Raw genomic sequence first — 21,811 nt, forward strand, 5'->3', positions numbered from 1 at the left:
CTTCCAACTCTGCTGTGTGGTGACAGCAAGGATGGCCACGCCAAGGGACCAAGGTGGCCTCCAGGGGTGAGGGGTACAGGTCCAGCCCCCCAGAGCGCACAGACAGCCCCTGTGCTCATCCATCCTTCCCGAGGATGTCCCAGGAGCTTCTGCCTCAGTTTCCCCAGCCGGAGCCCTGGGCAGGCTTCCCTTGCCCAGGCACACGGGGCCCAGCTGTGAAGTCTCCAGGTGACCCTGACACCGTGTCCAGCTGTACCAGAGAACTGCGAGGTCCTCGTTCCTCAGGGTCACACAGCACAAGGACAAGGGCAGCCAGAGGGGCGAGGAGGGGATGGGGCTGTCTTGGGGACTGTCCCTATCCTGCAGCCCCCTCCCAGCACCAGCCCTGCCTCCCGCTGCCAGTCCCTGCCAGGTCTGGGAGCAGAACCCAGCTGCAGGAAGATAAATAGCCCCATTTTGCATGCTAATAGCATCCCAACCCCCAGCCGCTTCCCATCAATCTATTTTTGGGTTTTGCTGGAGAAAAAAATATTAAAAAAAAAAAAGAATCCCTTTTGCCAAACAGTTGGGGTGGCAGAGAGGGAGGGAGGCTGCAGTATCCCAGCTCTCATGTCCACCCCGAGCCCATGGAAACATCCTCAGCACCAGAGAGGGGTGTGGGACCCCCTGAATCCCCAGCCTGTCCCACTGAGCCTGGACCCCTCTGAATACCCAGAGCTTCATCCATATTCTAGCACATCCCACATCATGGAGGACCAGTGGGTCTTCTTTGTGGGCTGCATGTGGTAAATTTGGGGGGTTTTGGAGGTAAATTGGGTTCTCCCATCCTGCCAGAGGATGAAGGATAAAGGGGAGCCCATCAGGAGCCTCCCTGACCCATGAATGGATGGGGACAGCAGGGAAATGCACAGTTTCTGCTGAGGCCTTGAAAGCAGCAGGAATTTCACTTTTGGGATGATGTCCTGAAAACAGAGCTGAGGTGAGGGATGGCAGCAGGGTGACCCCAGAATGGGGCTGGTGTTAGGGCTCTCAGTCTCTCTTTACACAGCAACTCTTGCACAACAGGAAAACTCAGAATAATTTATAGGTTAAGTAAAATCAACCACAAATGAGTTTTAATCATCTCTGAGGATGGGCCCTGTGTTTGGTATGTCCTGGTGAGTGCAGGGGAGAGCACAGGCTGTGTGTCCCACTGATCCCGGGCAGCAGGGGCACTCAGAGCTCTGGACTGATCTTCCCACAATGTTGGAGCACAGCAGGGATGAGCTGTTCAGGATCCAGCCTGAAGGGGTGAAGGAGCAGCAGCACCTGTTAAAGTTGCAAATATGCTGCACTTTTACCTGCAGGGAGCTGCTGCTGGGTCTGCATGTTGGCACAGTGCCTCTTACCACCCTTGAAAGCGTTTTTGGGGATGGGAATAAAACCCCAGAGGGATGAGACCACCCACAGCAGGTCACTCCTCTCTCCTGGGAGAACAGAGCTATCCCACTCCTGCTTTGGGACTTCCCAAGCTCAGTCTGTGTGTGTGCCTGAAGGAAAGCGAGGTGGGAGGGGATGCCGAGCACATCAACAGCCAGAATCGCTCACAAAGGTTTGAAAGTGAATAAAAAATCACTTGGATGAGCGCAAGGACGAGCTCACCAAGGCGGATCCTGCCAGGGACTGGGATCAGGGTCCAGCCCAAAGCCCAGCAAGGAGCAGCCCAGCCCAGCCCAGGCTGGGTCACTGTGGCCCCTTGCTCACACAAAGCCGCCTCTGTGTCCCCAGGGAGAGCAGAGGCGGCAGCAACTTCTCCCAGGACAACGGGAAAACAAACCACAGGGCTCTCCCGAGGCTGGGAATTCGTGTTTTTAAATATCACATAGCACTGCAAGAATGCATCCACAGGGCAGGATCAGCCTGGAGCTCATCCCAGGCACTGTTTCCTGCTGCCTGCCTGTGGCAATAGAAGGAGAAATGGCTCTAAACTAAAGGAGGGGAGATTTAGGTTAAATATAAGGAAAACATTTTTACAGCAGGGGTGGTAAAACACTGGCTCAGGAAGCTGTGAGTGCCCCATGCTTGCAAGTGTTCAAGGTTAGGCTGGACAGGGTTTGGATCAACCTGGTGTAGTGGAAGGTGTCCCTGCAAAAGCCTGAAGGTTGGAATGAGATGGAATGGACATTAAAGGTTCATTTCAACCCAAACTATTCCATAATTCTATGAAAATCCTTGTTACAAAACACCTGCCTGCAAGCCCTGAGCAGAAATCCATTCCCTTCCTGTGTGCCAGTGCCAGGCACAGGGACAAGGACAGGACATCCCAGAGGTGCCAGGAATACCTGGAGCAGTGTGAGCTCCTCAGCTGAGCTCCGAGAGGGCAAAGAGCCCAAATTCGGCCACTGAAGCCCCACATTTTCCCCCTCAGCCAGTGTGGTGCTTGTTGGGTGCTGGTGCCATTGCTTTGCACTCCCAAATGGGATGATTACTTGGATTTCAGACATGGAAGTGCAAAAGAAGACTAAAACAAGGGTTTATTTTTAATCCCTGTTGTCTCAGTTCCTAAATTAACACTTTTGGAGCCTGTTCTCACTTGATTATCACCTGATACCGTGAAATCCTCTGAAGATAGGATGTCCTACTTAACAAACTACTCCGTATTAGGTAAATATACATTCTGAAGTTTTAATTAGTCCCATGCTACGATACAGAGGCGCCCTGAGGACTCATCTGCAGCATCTGCTCCCCTCTGCACCCCAAGCTGAGCTCTGGTGTGCAGTGGGAATTTTGCCAGAGCTGGCAGCAGCAGGTGCCAAGATCCCACAGCAGCTGGGAGGGAGCGAGGTGCCTTTGAGAGTCTCCTCCAAAGCCGTTGGAGGTCTCAGTGACAATTAGCAGAAATTCCTAAAGAGTCTTCAACACAAGGCTCACACCCTTAGCAATCCAGAGAGCAGAGTTGGCATCAGCCACAGGTTTGCTGGGAAGAATCCCCACGTGGGAGAGAGCTCAAGGGCACAGTGTCTTGCCAGCAGAATGCTAATGATGGCGTTCCAAATGGCATTTCTTAAAATTGTCTTTTCGTCTGGGGATGTCCAAAGTCAGGAGCTCTGGCAGATGGACCAACGTGTCCCAAGGTGCCTGGTGATTTGGGCTGCTGGGTGAGTCGGGGGAGGAGGGTCCCTGTGCCAAGGGCAGCATGTCCATGGTCCTGCCCTCCAGCCCACTGTTCCAGGTTCGTCTCCAACAGCTGAGCCGTCAGCAGAGTTGCTGCCTCTGCTCATCATTGCCGTGGAGGAACAGGCTTGGGTTTGGGGGATTTTCACTCATTCCTGCCACCCAAGGTAGTGCAAGCTGTGACCGTGGGCAGGGTAAGGAGTGAAGGTGGAGACAAAGATGATGATGAAGGTGAAGGTGAAGGTGATGATGAAAGTAAAAGTGAAGTGGTGATGAAGGTAAAGGCCTGCTAAATCCCCCAAAACACCAGGTCTCTCATTTGCTTTCCCAGTTCTGTTGCTCCCCATCATTTCTGCTCTCTCCATCTGTTCTGCACTCCCATCCATGGCTCTATCCTAAGAACCAGTGTCACTTGCTCTCTCCAACTCCCCAAATCTCTCTCCTTTAGTAAGGGGTGCCATTAAAATCATCTGATCTCTGCAGCACTGGGGTGACAACACCAGTTGATCCATCCCACTGTCTCCACTGGGACCAGCACTCCTTGCATCCTGAGAGATGCAACCAAAGGTGAGAGCAGAGCACAGAGCACTGCTGGGATGTCCGGGCAGTTTGAACTCTGGTATTTTCTAACTTCTGTTTCTGCAGCCTGGCTGCGTGAGCAACCAGCTCCCAGATCCCAGAGCAGCGTGCAGTGGCAATCAGAGCACGGCAAATCAATTCATGCCAGGCTGTACCTTGCAATGTAAATAATAAATCGGATTCAGTAGCAATTGAATGCAGCCCCGAGCCTTGAAATCAGGCTTGGGGAAAATAAGAACTTGAGGCTGTTAAGATGCAGCAGGGTGGTGTATGGTCATTAGCTGTGAGATGCTGGAAAACTCTGTTTGGATAATGGTTTTCATTTGTGCCCATTCTGGGCACTGGAACAAAAAATGCAGCACTGAGATGGTGGAAATGCCCAACCTGGGGAGAACCCTGGTGAGGATGGCTGGATCCATCCTGCTCGAGTTGCAGTTCCCTAATGGAGAGCAGATGGAGCTGGATGAAATTTTTTTGGCCCCAAAAAATTACAACACATGTAAAAATAAAACCCTGTAATTAGAGGGAATTTCATCAGGTTTCAGATGGGACAGAAAAAGCCAGAGAGTAGCTTTCAGTTGCTGCAGAGTTGCAGCTGGACATGAGGCAGTCTCAGCACAGGGTGAGCTGAGCTACTGCAGGACCAGCAAAACCTCCCCACCCCATCAAGTACCCGTGAACACCCTCTTAAAATAATTTTTTTTTTTTTAATACAAGAAAGAATTAAAATACTGTTCTTATGTTTTTTGCCCTTGCTGGGCATTGATTAGGAACCTGGCAGATCCTGCCGTCCTGCTGTGTCCTTGCAGAGTGACATCATGTGTGTCTTCTCATTGGATTAAGTTGCAAATTCACAATTTCACTTGGGGAAACAATATAAAATAGAAAAAAGCCAGCCCTCTGTTCTGAGGGAAAGGAGGCTCTCAAATAATTACAGGCTGCCTTGAAAATAACCGTGACGTGCCAAAATCCAATTAGAAATATATCTATATAAACCTCCAAATGGAAAAGCTTCCATCATTTCAACCCCTCTCTGTGTCCCAGAGAGCAGCAAAGAGGGAGCAATGCCTTGGATGTGCTCCGCCAGTACATGAACCTCGGGAAGGTGCAGATGTCATTCTGTGAGTGACAAGAGGGTCACCTGCCCAGCCAGGGGCCAGAGGACAGCACAGGTACCTCCTGGGCTCGGTAAGCCAGAGCACCCTGCCCTGCAGCACTGAGCTTTGGTTCTTTTATTATCAGCATGAAAATAAATTCTTTTCAGGGAGAGATTTTCATAACACTAAATATTTCCATGCCTGGTTGAGATAAGCACCATCCATCAACCCGCACCAGGCAGGAGGCTTCAGCACGAAGCTGTTTTCGATTCTATCTCCCTGCAAGTGCCTCAACAAATTCATTTTGAAGTCTTTGCACAAAAAAATATCGGGGAGTAGAGGAGGGGTGGGATTTGGGAAAACCCTTCCATGATATTTAGCTTGGGAGTGTCAGTTCCCAACCCATGGGGATGCAGTGAGGGGGGTCCCCAGTGCCCAGCTGCATTCACAGCCCCAGGCCTGTGGGTGACTGCCATGGGGGGCTTTGTGGAGGTGACATCCCAACAGGGCAGGATGTCCCAAGGCCACCGAGGCCACGTGCCAGGCCACTGACGGATGTGTGATCCTCGTTCCTCCCCCTCGCTGGGTGCTCCCTTTTGCTGCTGACGAGCGGTTTTCATTAACAAGCAGACAAGCAAAGCACCAGAGAAATTAGCCACTTTTCTCCTTGGACAAATAACTTCCGTCTGAAGGCTTTTCATCTCCTCCCTCTCATCCTCGCGGGGCGCGGCGGGAGGAAAGCTGATGTTTAATTACTTCCTTTATTCTCTGAAAAACGAACGTGCTGAATCATCCCAGCCTGGCATCCTCTCCAGAGCCCGGTGCTGGGGAGAGATGGGACACACGGGAACACTGGTGCTCTCCCTACCCAAATCCATATGCAAGTGGAGGGGAAGCCTGTTGGTCTAGAGCTCACTGGAGCCAGCTTGTCCTCTTCCCACACCATCAATGCCTTGGGAAAAAGGAGCCCTGGCTTGTGCTTTGAGTGCCCCAAGCTGTGTCTCAGTTTAGGGCTTTCCCTCCCTGCTATTCAATTCCTGTTTAACTGTGTAAAGTCCTCAACCAGACATTAAAGTCAGATCAAAACCCAAGACAGAGTTGCTGGGGCTGTTTAAAAGATGCTCCACCATGGGAGGGATTGAGTGACAGCCCAAGAGTGATGCTGGATGCTGTGAAACCAAGGACGGCTGGAGCATGGAGCAGGTGTGGGGACCACACCACCTCCCCAGCCCTCCCCACGCAACCTCAGTCTTAAGGTTTTTCTGAAAATCCTTTGGAATTTCAGATGGATGAGTAGTCTGAACTCCCCCAGGCACCCAAACCCCACCACAGTATCCCCAGGCATTGGGATGCTGGGCTGGCACCAGGCTCATTTGCAGATGAGGAGGAAACAAATTCCACTCCCAGGGCACGTGAACCCTTTACTGGAGAAGTGCAATTACTATCAGAAAAATCACGGAAAGCAAAGGCTGGGAAAAGCGCAGCACTTATTTTTAATAACAGCTTGGTGTAATCTGCACACATTTCTCAAGCGACATCAGCCTTTTCCTGCCAAGGCCCCTCTTTAACCGTATTTCCCATGGAAAATTTCTGCCATGGCTCAAAATTCTGTGTGTAGACAAAGGCTGAGGAAGAAATGGGAAATTCAAAGGGATGGAGAACACGTTCTTTCTTTATCTGCCTGCAACAAGAAACATTGCCCAGCCTGCTCTCTTGAAGCAGGAGGAAGAATGCCAATCCCCCCCAGGAATTCTCAAGGGATCTTTCAGCTGTAGACTCCTTGCAGTCTCCATACAGAGTTTGGGGACTGATGTCCCCACTACTCACATGGTTTGTGACTCAATGTCCCCGCTCCCTGCCTGGCAGCACGGTTGGCTCACTGAATGTGTCAGCCCTGGCCAGCTCCCAGCACAGAGCTGAGCCAGCATCCAGCCTTGTCAGGGGCTTGAGCTTCATCCAGAGCAGCTCCTGATTGAGCATCCAAAATTTTGGAAAGCTCCTATTGATTTGGGGAGCCGAATTTAGTTTTGGCAAGTGCTTCACTCTCACACACACAGCTGCACAGCCCAGATCCAAGAGGGTTTTGTGCTGTAGCTATGTAAGGCAAATGAACAGCCACACAAAGCCTGCAGGAGGCTGTGCAAGGTCACTGCCACCTGCTGCACCTTCCCAGCCCACAGGGCATGGATCATCACACAACGTGCTTAAGCTGGTCTTAAAACAAGGGTGAGGGTGATGCTCTGTACTGCAGTGGGTCTGTGAGAGGAGACCCTTGCAAAGGTGGAGTATCACAGCACGGGCATCTGCTTGTCCTTGTCCTGTGCAGCCAGAAGTGTTCCCCACCCTCCTCCCAGCCCGGTGCAGGATGAACACAGGGTGCACAGTCAGACCCTGCTCCCTTGGTGGCTGCAGGGGCTGGCAGTGACAGTCCCTGTCTGGGTCAGGTGTGACAGATGAATGCTGGCACCTACAAAAATACCTGTGGGGTTGTCACCCCGGGGTAGTGACAGGTGCTGGTGACACCATTCTGCTCGATGCTGGTGTGTCAGTGAGGTTTGGTGGGTACCCACTCATGCTGAGACCACCCACCAGAGCTCATGAACACCCAGGGGGTGAGCACCCTCCTTCACCTTCCCCATCTAGGGAGCTGAAGGTCGAGGAGAGGAGAAACACTTGGGGTGGAGTGAACAACCAGGTGTTTTCCACTCTGTGCCCACTGCAAACATGACCAAAAACCTGTCCATGGTGCCCACTGCATTTTGGTGTCCCCGAGGACCTGTTCCCCCAGCTGGACAGAGACAGCGGGGATGATGCCCCGAGCAGGGATAGCGGGATGATGCTCGCAGCCCCGGAGGAACCGGGGGATGCTCGGGGATCCTCGGGGAGGGCGGCAGCGCGGGGCCGGCGGCGGGCGGAGCCCCCGGGGGTGGCGGATCCGGCACCGCCCCCGGCGCGGACACCGGGGCGGGGCGGGCGGGAGCGCCCGGTGCCGGCGGGAGCGCCCGGTGCCGGCGGCGGCGCGGGGGGCGCGGGGCTCCGTCCCCGCCCGAGCGCGGCGCCGCTGCCGGAGGATGAGCTGCGGCCGGCCCAAGGACATGGAAGGTACCGGGCGCGGGCGGGGGGGCTCAGGTGCGCGGCGGGACGCGCTTCCCCCAGCCGCGAACGCGGCGGGCACGGACCTGGCGATCCTCTCCGTCCGAGGGGCTGCCCTCCATCTCTCCCCGGTGCTGTCCCCTCCATCCTGGGGGTCTGCCCGTCCTCCATCCCCCGGTGCTGCCCCCTCCATGCTGGGGGTCTGTTCTTCATCGCTCCCCCGGTGCTGCCCCCTCCATTCTAGGGGTCTGCCTGCCCTCGATCCCCAGAGCTGTCCTCTCCATCCCGGGAGTCACTCCCTCCACATTCCCCTTTAGTCCCCCATTCTGGGGGGAGTCTGTCCCCGTGCCCTACCCTTGGTATTGTGGTGTACCAATGAAATGAGCTGGAAAATCTGGCCGGAGCAAAGGGATGCAGGTGTGAGGACAGGGCAGGCAGGCCTGGGGGTGCTGGAGCAGTGCAGGACCCCTGGGAAGAGCATGCCGAGGTGGAAGGGGCTCACTGCAGGCAGGAGAGTCGGTGCCTGTGGGCTCCCACACCTGCCTCCTGCCAGGAGAGCCTCCCCAGAGCCACCTGAAGTCCTGTCTGCTGCCCCCACCCCACACTCTCACACTGTCCAACCCTACAGAAGTCCTCTGTCCTGGGGTGCTCAGGGACCTCCTGGCAGTACCCTTGTGAGTCTCAGGATCATAGATATCCCAAAGGCATTCACATTCCCCTCAAACACTGTGCCCACTCCCTCAGTGGCACCCATTGTGCTGCACAAGGAGGACAGAAAGGACATCTGCCTTTTGTTCCTTTCCTCCTCCGTCCTCGGGAGGCACCAGCAGTGGGCAGCCACCAGCCTGAGCTCTGTCCCTGTGCGGGGCTCCCATCTCATCTCTGCAAGCAGAGAATTCAGAGGGAAGCACTGGGGTGATGCTCATCACACCCGGGGCCTGAGACAAGTACACTCCAGGGGGATCCGGAGAGGCTGGAGGGGGTGTCAGTGCTCTTTGAGTCTGGTTTCCGCAGGTCTTAGGGAATAGCTCAGGGCAGGACCATCCTATAGGCACAGCTTCAAATATGGCATGTGTTGGGGGAACCCAGAGAGCATCACTGGAATGATCATTCCTGGAGGCTCCACCAGCACAAGCAACAGCTCTGTCCTGCACCCGGATGAAGCCACATGGAAGGGACAGAGGGGACCAGGGCAATGGCAATACCAGCTGAGCTCATGGCTCATGCAGATGCCACTAAAAGCAGGATGAGTTCTTCACAAAGCCGCTCCCTGAATTGAGCAAATTTCCCATCCTAGGAGTCCTTGGAGACTTCTGGTCCCATCCACCCTTCACCTGCCTGCAGGAACACAAGAGAGAAGACTAGTTCCCCAAATCCACCTCCAATTATTAGTAAATCCCTCGTTGTATTTGGTGCTAAATGTCTCTTTCCCTCCCAAATGCGGTGTGATGACCCACCCTTAAGGGTCGTCACACACTGGCAGCCAGGCAAACCAACGAAGTAATTTCATTCCCTGTGAAGCTTCTTTCAAGCTTCTCCATTAATCCCGGGAAGCCTGTCTGACCTCGGGAAGCCTGACTGCCCCCACTGCAGCTGCCTGCAGACATGGTCCCATCTGGAGGGCAGGTCTGTGGGACAACCACACGCACGATGGCATCAAAGACACGGGGGTGTTCCTGAGGCCGCGCTGAGAAATAGTGGCAGAGGACAGAGCAAGTCGGGCAGTCTTTGCCTGTCCAGGCATTTGGCTCTCCTCGCTGTACCCCTTCCTGCTCCTCCTGCGGCTTGGCTGCCTGCCACCGTGTCCCCCGGGCAGGTCCTGGTCACCTGCGAGCAGGAGGCATCCGCGGGAAGTCCCCTGGCAGCCGGTTTGCTGGTAGGGATTAGCCCGGGCCAACTCGGCACCCACATGGAAATGCTTTTGCCGGGGAATGCTGCCACATCCTGCCCCGAGGTGCCCAGCCCCGGCAGGTTTCCCGTCCCTCTCCCCACCAGCAGCTGCTGCTGCTCTGAGCCTCTCCGGCGCTCACGTTTCACCAGCCATAAAAGTGTCTGGAGAGGGAATGGGAGCGGGAGCAGCGCTGTGCCTGGAGAGGGGAGGGAGCGGCTTCTGTCCCTGCCACTGCTGCAGACCCTGTCCCACCTCTGCTGGTCTCCCTGCGGTGACCTGGACCTGGCCTCCCCCTCCTGCCTGGCTAGACAGATGCCCAAAATGGATCAAAGAGCCATGGAAACAAGCCGGCAGCGATTCCCCAGCGGCAAGCAGGCAGTGGGGTGTCACTCACGGGGGGCAGGCAGACGGGGCGCAGGGACCCTAGACCAGCCGGCAGGGTCCACTTGGAGCAGTGGGGTCACAGTGCCTATTTGGGGACCTGAGCTGAGCTCTCCGCTCCTCACTCTAGCTCGGGCTCAGCCAGCCTGGAGATTCCTCCATTCCCGTTTCAGGATTCAGCACAGCCTCTGCTCTGTGGGAACCCCACTTCTGCCCGGACCCCAACACCACCATAGCCATGAGAGCTTTGGCCGGGAGCAGGTGCATCCCACACTGCGCCCTGCGACCCCTTCCTGCTGAGGTTGTTCATCACCACGCTCCTTCTTCACTTTTCCTCCTGTACCCGGCTGCCCTAAGCCGCCGATGACCCCGGTGCTGCCACACTCGTGCCATGGCTCCGCTTGGCCCCGGGGCACTTTGATGCCCAGTGGGCCCGGTGTCCCCTGCAGCACCCCCCAGGCTTCCTGTCCGTCCCAGTGCCAGCTGGCCCTGCCGCGGGATTAGGCGGGAGCACGAGAGGAAAGCACCGAGCATCTCTCCGGATCAAACGCCCACGGGGCAGCGGGGAGGGGGTGCAATTCACCCCCCTCTCCATGTGAGACCGGCTCGGGGCCGCTCGGAGCTGGGATGAGCGTGCAGCCGGTGCTCAGAGGCAGTGGGAGGGAGGCGTTCGGGGGAATCAGTCAGGTGTGGACGAGGTATGAGGGGAGGCAGGGATGGAGCCGCACTCGTGACAGCGGTGCCGAGCGCTCACGCGCATCCCTCCTCCCGCCGAGATGCAGCAGGGCAGGCCATCCCTCTGCTGCGTCTCCACCATCCGCAGCTTGCAGGGACCACCCGAGCCAGGTGAGGGGTCTTCAGGGCATGGCCGGGGGTCTGTGGGGCCAGCGGGCCTGGGGGTAGATGCTGCATGTGCATTCCTGACCGGAGGGCGCAGCCTCCGGCTTAGCAGACAGGGGCGGAGGGGATGGAAGGCGTCTGGTTGCTCCTGGGGATGCTGTGGCTACTCCCTGTGCAGGGCATGGAAAGGAGAGGAGAGCCCGGGGTGGATATCACCCCTATGTCCCTGCGTGGAGCCAGCCCAGGGCTGTCCTGTCACGGGTTCCTCTGTCCCCATCCTTTCCTTGCTCCAAAATGCTTCCACATGCCCTGCTCAGCACCCTCCCTACCATCCCATGTCGAGTGCTGCCAGGTCATTGGAAAGCTGGGACCCAAGGGCTGGGCTGGGGAAACTGAGACTGTGGAGGAGCTGCTGAAGCCAGGGCCTCTGGATTTCAGGGCAGCCACTGATGGGGATCCAAGTCCCTGGAGCTCCTGGACCTGCCTTTCTTCCCGGCTCTTTTTTCCCCTTCAACTTCCACCCCTGTTTCCCATCTGCTCCCGCTCCTGGTGTTGCCTGTCTCCAGCAGTGTTTGCTGCAGGAGCAGAGATGCCCACATCCTGCTGCTGGAGGCAGACACTCCATAGCTCCCTATGGATATGAGACCTGCTGATGGCCAGAGCCGCCTTCCCTCTAGTCCCTGTAGCAAGTCCTGGGGAAGCCCTGGCACAGCTGAAGGACACAACTCTGGCACCAGCCCCTCCAGACCTGCCAGGTTTATATCTGCCACAGCACCCAGTGGAATGGGCAGTTTCCATCTCGGAGGTAGCACAGCACAGCTACAGTGCTCAGGGTGTCAGGGATAGGACAGTGGCATCTCAGACATCCTTGGCTGGAGTGAGCACAGCCCACTCTGGTCCTCACCTGACAGACTCAGGGTGTCTGAGACTGTTGGAAGTCATCAGAGACATCCCCTGTCATCAGGACAGGTGCAGAGACCACCCCTACCAGTCCTTCCTCTGCTTCCCACTGAGCCTCTCCGTGGATCTCCCTCCACCTTGTTTTCTCTAAAATCACTTCCCTAGTCATCAGACAGGTCTCCTGCCTCATGGCAACGCTTCCTACTGGGTGTTTAAGAAACAATACTGTGTGATGTGGTTTGGGTATCCTGGGACAACCCTTTACTGCTCTATTTTGACTTTTTTTGCTTAGTTGTTCTCCTATTGCATAAAGGTGTACTTGAGTGGTCTCTCAAACCTCTTCCCTCTTAAAACCCACTAATTAGGAAAATTAGCTGCATCAGGATTTCTCCAGGCCTCCTGCTCTCCCAGGGTGGTTTGTGCTCGAAGTGGGTCTCCTTTGGGTGCTGCTCTGCTCTCAGAGGTGGTTCATGACTTGCCTGGCTCCCCGTGGTGGGAGCAGGTGAGCTGGGGGATGCTCTGGTCTTTGCTTCTGCGGATCAGAGCTGCTTATGTCAAGCTGTCTGGCTTTTATCCGGAGCAGACAGAGCGTGAGCCCCTAATACCCACTCACCCTCCTCCTATGGCAGCTGGGTCCCTTCAGCCCCTCTCAAAGAAAAGCTGTGCAACCTCGTTGCAACCCCAACACCCCCAGCTTGTTAAAACACAAGGAATTGGACTTCAATGACCTTTGTGGGTCCCTTCCAACTCAGGATATCCTATGATTCTATAAATAAGGCACAAAAAGCACTCGTTGTGGGTAGATGTCTCTTCATGGTCATTGCTGAAGGGCTGGTGTGTGTTTGGCCATCACTGGAGCGCACAGTAGCTGTCCCCAGGCACCTATGGTCTGTGCTGGAGGACCAGCCTGCATTCCCTTCTCCACCAGGCTGCCCAAGGAGGGTTTCTCTGCTCCCCTTCCCTCGGTGGTGGCGGTTTGCTGTCAGCCTGGACCACGGGAAGCAGCTTCCCTGGGCCTCCTCCCGGTTCCTGTCCCGGCAGACTGGCAGTGACAAGCAGGAGGTTCTCACCACGTGTCGGGGATCAGCTGCAGGTCCCACGTCTGCTCGGCTGGCGGGTGTCAAAACAAACGTCGCTCGTGAGGGGTTTGTGTGGGCAAACATCTTGTCGGGTGCCTGCTGGATCCCAGCGCCAGCTGGCGGTTCCTGGGCTGGTGGATTTTCTTCTTGGCAATGGGAAAAGAAGGCAGGAACAGGGAGCTTTTGGAGAGAGGGGCACACAACTGAGTTCAGTTCTGTGGGGTAAAAAAGGCACTTTCGGGTGCCCAGGCATGGGGTGGACGGGCACCGTGGCCGTCTCTCACTCCCCTTCCCTCTGCAGCCGCCGCTGCCGCCTCTGCTCACTTCAGCTTCTGCCGCAGCCTCCTGGAGCACACGGTGTCGGCCGAAAACCTCAGCTACCGCCTGCAGCGCAACCCGGGCAGCAGCCTCACCTGGCACGACGGCCGCAGCCAGCGCCCCGACAGCGGCCACACCGTCAAACTCCTGCGGCAGCCGGGCACCGAGGGCTCCCAGGTACCCCACACCCCACCCGGGCATGCCAAGGGCAGCACGGCTCCTCGTGTCTGCCAGGAGCATCTCCTCTTTCCCTGCAGGATCAGACCTTCAGCTCTTGTTTTGCTGAAAGTCCTCATGATTATTGGGCATTATTTATAGTAACATATATATGTATATATATATATATATATATATATATATATATATATACATAAAGAAGTGTTTTCATCAGGCCTCAGGGTGTGCTGGGGTGAGCTCTCTGTGTCACCCCACCTCTGTGCATCACCTGTCCTGGGACTTAATACCATTTTGCATTAAGTATGCCAGGACCAAATTCCTTATAAAGCCTTAAAATCGCTGAGCACTTGTGTGTGTCTCTTACCCAGGTTTGGACCACTGTCTTCCTAAAATTTGAAACTTTATTGTACTATGGAGGCTGTGAGCCAAAGATTTCCACCTGTTCACTGCTGAACAGACACAGGAAGGAATATCATCCCTGCAGGTGGCTCCTTGTGCTTCCTAGCCCCTCCTTAACACCTTGGGAGTTGGGTTCAGAGGTGGCACATCCAGACAGTGAATGCTGGAAAGAGGACAGGGCAAATCCAACTGCCTGGCTTCTGGCTGCCAACATGAAGATGCTTTTGTATCATAGGGCCTGTCTGGTTTGGCTTCAGAAGGGAGTAGGAATCCCACGGGGATGGGTATGGTCGTGATACTCTCAGGAGCAGCAGCTCAAGGGGAGACAATGTTCCATGTGCTGGTGGCACTGTCCCATCACCTCCAGATGGCTCCTGCATGGGGACACACCAGCCACCCTCCATCTGCCAGCTGTGGCTTATCGTGGTTCTCCCTTCTCCACCTCTATGTGCTGCCCAGAAGGATTTAGTGAAAGGTTCTTAATTTGCCATACGCAAAGAAAAATGCCAGAGCTAAGGGAGGTGATGCAAGTTGCTCCTTTCAGTGCCCAGGGATGGCCCCCACCCCCCGGTTTCCCCAGCCACCTCCTGCTTTCCTGCCAGAGCAGCCTCCCAGCCTTCCTGCCTGCTCTCCTCACCGGCGCTCGATATTCACGGCTGAGAGTTTATCAGAGAGACAGCGCGGCTCAGCCGGCTGGAAAACAAACCCATGATCGCTTCCACCTTCCCTGCCCCTCTGGCGAGCGCAGGGCCTCACTTGGGGACCCTCCGTGGGGAATGGGGAATGCACGCCGAGCAGGCAGCGCAGGGTTTAGGGATGCTGGGATGGTCCCCGGTGCAGGGCTGTGTCTGATGAGTGATGTGCGTGCAGCCGTGTGCGTGCCCAGGGAAATTGCCAGTTGTTTGTCACCTCTTCCCCCGTGCCTCGGAGGGTAGTTGGATAATAGCTGTGGGAAGCTCGCGGTAAGCTCCCGGGAAGCTGGTTGTTATTCCCCCCAGCCCCTCCGCTTCTCATCATCACTCGTTAGTGAATCCAGAGCAAATCGCCGCCTCCTCCTCCTCCCCACGGCACACTCTCCGGCGCGCTCAGCCGAGTGTGAAGGAGCCGCAGCCGGCGAGGGCTGGGGCTGCTCCCGCAGGCAGCGACTCCCGGGATGCGTCTGGTGGAACCGGGCAGCTGCCAGGGTCTCCCCCAAAGGTGAGGGTTTCTTTCGGAAACTGCATCCTGTGCATTGACTATCGGATTTTCCTTCTGCTTTGGAGACAGACTCCTTACTTATTAATGTACAGCCTCCCAACTTCGCCTTCTTCCCTCTTGCATTAATGTTCCCAACGAGCTGTGCTTGAGGAACAGTTCATTTCCAAGCTCAAACGCTGTCCTGGGCACAGGCAGCAGCCCTGGCAGGCTGGCCAGGCTCCATGGCAATGCCCAGCATGGGGCAGGGAGCACATCCCAGCTCAGCTGCCTTCCACTGCCTCCTCTGGAGCTTCTCTCAGGAATGTGTCATTAGTTTCAGTAACTGCGGGATGTCTGGAGTCCCTCTTACACTAATTATCCCTGCTCCTCTATTAGACATGCTTAATTAGCCAGCGTTCACACGCAGAGGTCGATGTTGGCACACCGTGAGCCACACGCTGTCGACCTTTCCCGTGCCGGTGTGTCGTTCCTGCTCTGTCCCTGCCGTGTCCGGGCCATGGGTGAGCCCTGGCAGTCCAGTCCCCGTGTGTTGTGGGAAGCAGGGATGTCGTTTCCACCCCATTTTGCGGGTGATCCAGCCCAGGACAGCCCTAGCAGCTTGAGCACAAGTGGATGCTTTGGAGCAGCGATGTTTGCTGATGTTGCTCAAGGGTGAAGTCTCAGCATCACCAGCAGTGGAGAGCTCACCAATCTCCCCTGGATGCTAAAAGCAGGGAAAGGGAGATTCCTGCACCCTTCAGCCCCAATTCCCAGCCAGCCTGCAGGATTCCCTAGGAGAAGCAGGCTTGCTCCCCTGGGCAGTCACAGCTCAAGATGTGTGATTTGCTGTGTACGAGATAAGTCCAGGCTGCAACAACCGTATGAGGACAGAATAGCTGTGATGGAGGAGAGAAAATGGAGCTGCCAAGCAGCTCGGGGTGAGACTGGGTGGCACAGAGTGATACTGGCCACTGCAGCAGGCTGCTGGAGGGAGGGAAGGTGGGATGGAGGGATACTGTCAGATAAACCCTGTGGGCATAACTTGCTACTGTGCGTGGCATATCTCAGCAGGTGGTGGAGGGTGGCCAGGGCACACTGGGGTGCTGGGAACTGTGACCCTGCCTTATCCTGGGTGTCTCTGAGAACAGCAGCACCCCAGGAACAGGCTGTAGGATTCAGAGGTGGCCTGAGACACCTGCAAGGCTGCAGGACCTTGTTGTGACCAGTCAGCTCAGCACTGAAGGGGGTTGAGAAGGAGAGAAAGGGAGAGTCCTTCCCACTCCAGGGCACCAGCTGGCTGCTGGCTTCTTTCCTGGGGACTTCTGGTGGGGGTGAGTTTACACAGTACCAACATCTGGTAGGGATGGCTTTGCACCAGTTCCTACTGTGCTCCAGGATCCCACTGGCTTCATCCCCAGAGAGCTTCCAGCAAATGCCCATCTCTGCCTGGTGAGGTAGGGACCCTGAGGACTCCCCAGTACATCTCCTGAGACTCTGCAATGCTCTGATGGGCTGGGAGATACGTAGGGGAGGGGAGCTGGGTCTCTTTTCTGCAGCAGGAGGGCTGGGAAGTTTAAAGTGTTGGGTTTATATGTGGCAGGACAATCAGCTTGACCTCCCATCCCCACTCTCCCTGCTTCCCTTACTGGTTCCTTTGATTTCAGGATGAGCCCAGAGATGCCAACATCCCCACAATCCTATGCAGCCAACCAGCATCTCCCCCATCCCCATGGACTGATCTCCATTTCCCTCCTCGCAGGGTTGAATCCCACTAACACTCTCCCCTCCCACTCCCCTCAGGTCCGTGGCTGTGACCATTATGGCATCTACCACACCAGTCCCACGCTGGGCAGCCTGGTCAAGCCAGTGGTGCTGTGGACCCAGCAGGATGTGTGCAAATGGCTGAAGAAGCACTGCCCACACAACTATCTCATCTATGTCGAGGCGTTCTCCCACCACGCCATCACAGGTACAGTGTGTGCTCTGGACTATTCCCATTAGCACGTGCTCCTGGGAAAGGCTGTTTGGACACTGGTGGTTCAGAAGATATCCCCCATTTCTGTCCCCTCTCCCCATGAGATGCAGCCAGAGTGAGAGCAGGGGACACAGCGACACTGACCCAGGCTGGGCAGGAGGCATCTGCCACCAGGATGAGCTCCAGGACAGGCTGGAGGTTCTTTAAAATTATTACATTGGTTTGTAAGACATGGAAGAGATCTCATCACCTAGCTTAATAAAATAATATTTTTAAAGTTCTTTAAATACTGAAAAATTTTGCAAAAGAGAAAAATGTCTGCCCAGCTGGAGTCCAAGTTTCCAAGTTTCAAAGTCCAGGTACAAATCCAATTCCCAATCAAGTCCTTCAAGGAGACTCACCTCTAGGATCTGCTCTGTCCCCTTTGCTCCCTGGGCTCAGTGGCTTTGACCTCTGTGTAAAAGCATCATTTCAGTCCAACTTTAATATGTGCAAGGCCAGACTGTGCTCTGCCAGGGCCAGGGGATGGTGGCAGGGAAGTGAGGGCAGGAGCTGCCTGGGGGGGATGCAAATCCTAATGCAAGAGCTCAGCCAGCCCTTGCTCAGGCAACAAAGGCAGCATTAGTGAGTGTACGCTGGGAAGCAAGGACAAAAACTGGATTACAATCCCTCCTCTAATAGCCCCAGACTGGAGGGAAGTGGCTCTGTGGGGACCAGAGCGCTAATGGGCTGTGATGGGCATCCCCATTCACCCAAAACATCTCCTCATGTGGGAGGTGGAGCGGAGAAATGGAACGCTACTGCCTGGGGGGATGGCTTGCATGATTGCAGTCCTGGTACCTGTCACAGGCTGGGGACATAAGCTGCCACCCGGCGCTCTCTGAAAGTGAGGTCACAAACCAGAATGGTTTGGGTTGGAAAGGACCTTAAAGTTCATCTCGTTCCACCCCCTTGCCATGGGCAGGGACACCTTCTGCTAGACCAGGTTTCTCTAAGCCTTGTCCAACCTGGTCTAGAATACTTCCAGAGATGGGGCAGCTTCTCTGGGTAACCTGTGCCAGGGCCTCACCACCCTCACAGAGATGAATTTCTTCCCAATATCCGGTTTAACCCCATCCTCTGCCAGTCATTCCCCCTCATCCTGTCGCTCCACGCGCTACTCCAGGCAGCGAGAGCGCACTCCCTCCTCATTCCTCCATGCTGATGGGCTCCCCTTTGTGCTGCCCTTTCCTGGATCATCCCCCCACTCCGTGGGGCTGGTCACGCACTGAGCAGTTCTGTGTTGGCAGGGCGAGCGCTGCTGCGGCTGAACGGGGAGAAGCTGCAGCGCATGGGGATCGCGCTGGAGACGCAGCGCCAGGAGGTGCTGCAGCAGGTCCTGCAGCTCCAGGTGCGCGAGGAGGTTCGGAACCTGCAGCTGCTCAGCCAAGGTAGGGCCAGCGGGGCAGGGGGAGGATCCAGACCTGGGCTGTGGCGCATACGGATGGGTTGTGGGGAGCACAGGGAGCACAGGGGTGAGTTGTGATGCACAAGCTCAAAATCTGTCAGTGGCCTTTTGCACAAAAGGGGGGAGATTCTCTGGGGTTGGCAGTGGGTGAGCTGCGAGGTGCCACCCTGCAGGCTGTTTATTCCTTCCTCTCCCACCTTGTTCCAGCTTCTTTTGGAAATGTCTCCTAGCTGATCCGTCTGTTTGGCAGATTGCACCAACACTGTGAACCGAGCTCCGCTGGGATGGGCTGTGCAGCGCCGATATGAGACCTGAGCCACACGCTTGGAATAAGAAGAGACAGCTTCCCAGACACTCCAGGGCTCCTCTCCTGCTTCTTCCTTCTCTTTCTTTTAAAGGAATGCATTCCTGTGCAGGGATGGAAGGTTTCTTCCAGCAGACATGGCTCTTGGCTGGAGGAAAATCAGCAAACCAGCTGCTGGGACAGATGATGAACTTCCATCCACCTGAGCCTGACGGTTCACAGGGAAAGAGATGGAAAAAAGGAGATGGCAAAAGGCAGGGCTCAGCACTGTGGAGAAAGGGACAGTGGTTTCAGGGACAGCTTGGAGCTATGTCCAGGACACTGAAGCATTATGCACTTGGGCAATATCCCAGCACCCGGCAACTCGTGTCCATGCCTTGGAGCTTATTTAGGGAGCTTTGGTTTCCTCATCAGACTGGGCTGTCTTCCAGCATCCGGGGAGGTGACGTTATCAGTAGAAAATAAGATGATACAACCAGCCAAAAAATTCAAAGCGGGGCCAAGACCCCAGCACCCAGCTCCACTTGGTGAGTTAAAAAGGGAGCTGAGTCATCAGAGCTGGAAAGTCTGGGAGTAAAAGCAGGGTGGATGCACCGGGAGGGTGCCATGGCCTGGAGGAAGCTGTGCTAGGAGCTCATCCTTTATCCACAGACGTACAGGGGAGCCCATGCAGGGGCTGGGGGAACAGGCAGGGATGCTGCCAGGTGCTGATGGGTGCTGCCCAGGGTGAGGCTGGGGGATCACTGAGTGCCAGGTCCTCCCCAGCCCCCATGCCTGGTCCTGCTCTGCTCCATGCTCCCACCAGCTCTGCAGAGCTCTGCTCATCCAGGCATTGGCAGGTTCTTGTCCTGACCTCCTGCCCAAGGGCTGGCAATGGTGCCACCAAAGCCAGGCACCTTCCTGATGACCTTCACCATGATTAAGGTGAAAGTGTTTGCTGTAACACCCCCACCTCCCAAACTCTCCTCTACAGAACTACAGACTGTCCTTGTGGGCAGATAAGGAAAATCCATGTGTAAATCAGGATTTTTGGCCATGATGGATGCTGTCACCTCCCCACATTCCACCTCAAGTGATGAGGGTAGGGCTGTGGGTCATGGGGGTCCAAAAACAGCAGCACCCCAAAACCCCTGGGGCATTGGGATGTGGTGGCAAGTCATGGTGCCCCCCTGCCTGGGCACTCTCCTGCCTGCTTCTCTGCTGGTAATAAATGAGAGACTGTTATTTTAACTCACTGCTCTTCTGGCTCTTCCCACACCTGAACCTGCCCTGTGAGTTTGGTCCCTCCAGTCCTTCCTGGGGATGCTCAGGAGATGTCTACAGCCGTAAATCCCTCCATGTTAGGCTGAACATCTTCCCTCTCTGCCTGTGGGTCAGGGGTCTGTGACCCTCAGCTCCGTCTGCAGGGAAGCAGATCCAAGGTTTTGCTGTGTGTAGCCCCTGGTGCCCCAAGACACAGGAATTAGAATTTCCTGCTGTTTCCATACTGACCTTTTCAAATATGCAGCAAAATTTGCTCTTCTCACCTCACCAGAGACACACGAGCAACAGATCTGGGAGAATTTATTGGGTTTTAAGAAAAGGAAAAAGAAGCCAAAAGGAAAAAGAAGGAGAAAGCCCATCTTCCCCACGGTGGGGTTTGTTTCTGTCCTGGTGGGGAGCCGGGGGGACAGTGGGAGCAGTGGGGAGGCACAGGGAGCTGCGGAGTGACCAGGGGCCAGAAGCCAAACAGCAGATCACGGCTGCAGGTGTCTGCACATCGTTAGAGGGAGACGCTGAGCTTCTCTCCAGAGCTTGGGAGCTGCACAGGAAGAAATGTCTTCTCCAGGGTCCAGCTGGGCTCATGCAGTAAATTGCTGGAGATTTGGCTTGGAATGCAGCTGGGGTGCACAGAGCAGTTCTGGGCTGCCCCAGACTCTCTGGAAAAGACAGGGTTCCCCCCAGATCCTACCCCAAAGCCCAACTGCCCCTTGCTGTGCTCCTGAGGATGCTCTGGCTCTCTCCAGCTCCTCAGCATGGAAGAAAGGAGGCACAGATAAAAGCAGAAACCCGACCAATTGCACTCAGCCAGAGCCCCAAGCATGGCCCCTGTTTGTGTATCTTTCTGAAACACACCAACACAAGATGAGGTGGAGGAGCAGGGTGAAAAAATATTCCCAGGGCTGGTAGGAGGATGCCGTCCTGCCCCCAGTCCCCTGGTCTGTGTCTTTGACCTGATGAGGATGGTGATGGTGAGAACAGAGCATCTTTCCAGGCTGGTTCTGAACTACAGCTGGTGTCTGGTGCCACCTAATGCCCATGGCTGGTCCAAGGGGCACCCATGACTCTGCCCAGGGCAGCAGGGAGGCATCCAGAGGAGCCCTGGCAGGATTTTGACATCACGGGGCATAGAGTGAATTGAATCTGCATGGTGTGTTTGGGTGTGCTGGGGTGTGTTTGGGTGTGTCTGAGTGTGCTGAGGTGTGTCTGGGTCTGCTGGGCTGTGCTGGAGTGTGTCTGGGTGTGTCTGACGGCACCGGGGTGTGTCTGGGTGTGCTGGGGTGTATTTGGGTGTGTCTGACGGCACCGGAGTGTGTCTGAGTGTGTTTGGGTGGGTGTGGGTGTGCTAAAGCGTGTGTGGGTGTACTGGAGTGTGTTGGGGAGTGTCTGGGTGTGTCTGGCCATGCCAGTGTGTGTCTGGGTGTGCTGGGGTGTGTTTGAGTGTTCTAGAATGACTTTGGGTGTTCTGGGGTGTCTCTGGTTGTGTTTGGGTGTGCTGGAGTGTGTTTGGGTGTGTCTGGGAGTGTTGGGGTGTGTTTGGGTGTGTCTGAGTGTGATGGGATGCGTGTGGGTGTGTTTGGGTGTGTCTCGGTGTGTCTGGGTGTGCTGGGGTGTGCTTAGGTGTGTTTGGGTGTGCCTGGATGTGTCTCTAGTTGTTCTTGGGTGTATTTAGGTGTGCTGGAGTCTGCTTAGGTGTGTTTGGGTGTGTCTGGGTGTGTTTCTGTGTGTTGAGGTGTATTTGA

At 55.6% G+C, this 21,811-nt stretch overlaps 1 protein-coding gene across 4 annotated transcripts; it reads left to right on the forward strand.

Annotated features, from left to right (window-relative positions):
* Positions 1-7,839: 7,839 nt before the first annotated feature.
* On the forward strand, positions 7,840-20,039 carry SAMD10 (sterile alpha motif domain containing 10). Of its 4 annotated transcripts, none has more exons than XM_088174821.1 (5): positions 7,840-7,931; positions 13,315-13,508; positions 16,884-17,052; positions 18,348-18,448; positions 18,756-20,039. In XM_088174821.1, exons 1-5 carry the CDS (start codon positions 7,901-7,903, stop codon positions 18,771-18,773), a joined length of 513 nt encoding a protein of 170 aa, XP_088030947.1. In that variant the 5' UTR covers positions 7,840-7,900; the 3' UTR covers positions 18,774-20,039. The 4 variants fall into 4 exon arrangements, with proteins under 4 accessions (XP_088030947.1, XP_014729302.1, XP_088030945.1 ...); XM_014873816.2 differs by having other exon boundaries at positions 7,868-7,931; positions 18,348-18,488; positions 18,713-20,039; XM_088174819.1 differs by having other exon boundaries at positions 7,868-7,931; positions 18,348-18,488.
* The last annotated feature ends 1,772 nt before the right edge of the window (positions 20,040-21,811 follow it).

Source organism: Sturnus vulgaris, chromosome 17 (genome assembly GCF_052056855.1).
Source record: "Sturnus vulgaris isolate bStuVul1 chromosome 17, bStuVul1.hap1, whole genome shotgun sequence".
In the NCBI taxonomy this organism is placed as follows: domain Eukaryota; kingdom Metazoa; phylum Chordata; class Aves; order Passeriformes; family Sturnidae; genus Sturnus; species Sturnus vulgaris.

Coding starts and splice junctions, on each gene's coding strand:
- SAMD10 (XM_088174819.1), top strand. CDS start 7,901: ATGAGCTGCGGCCGGCCCAAGGACATGGAAG. Junction 7,932..13,314: donor CCGGCCCAAGGACATGGAAG/GTACCGGGCGCG, acceptor TTCCCTCTGCAG/CCGCCGCTGCCGCCTCTGCT. Junction 17,053..18,347: donor CTCCCACCACGCCATCACAG/GTACAGTGTGTG, acceptor CTGTGTTGGCAG/GGCGAGCGCTGCTGCGGCTG.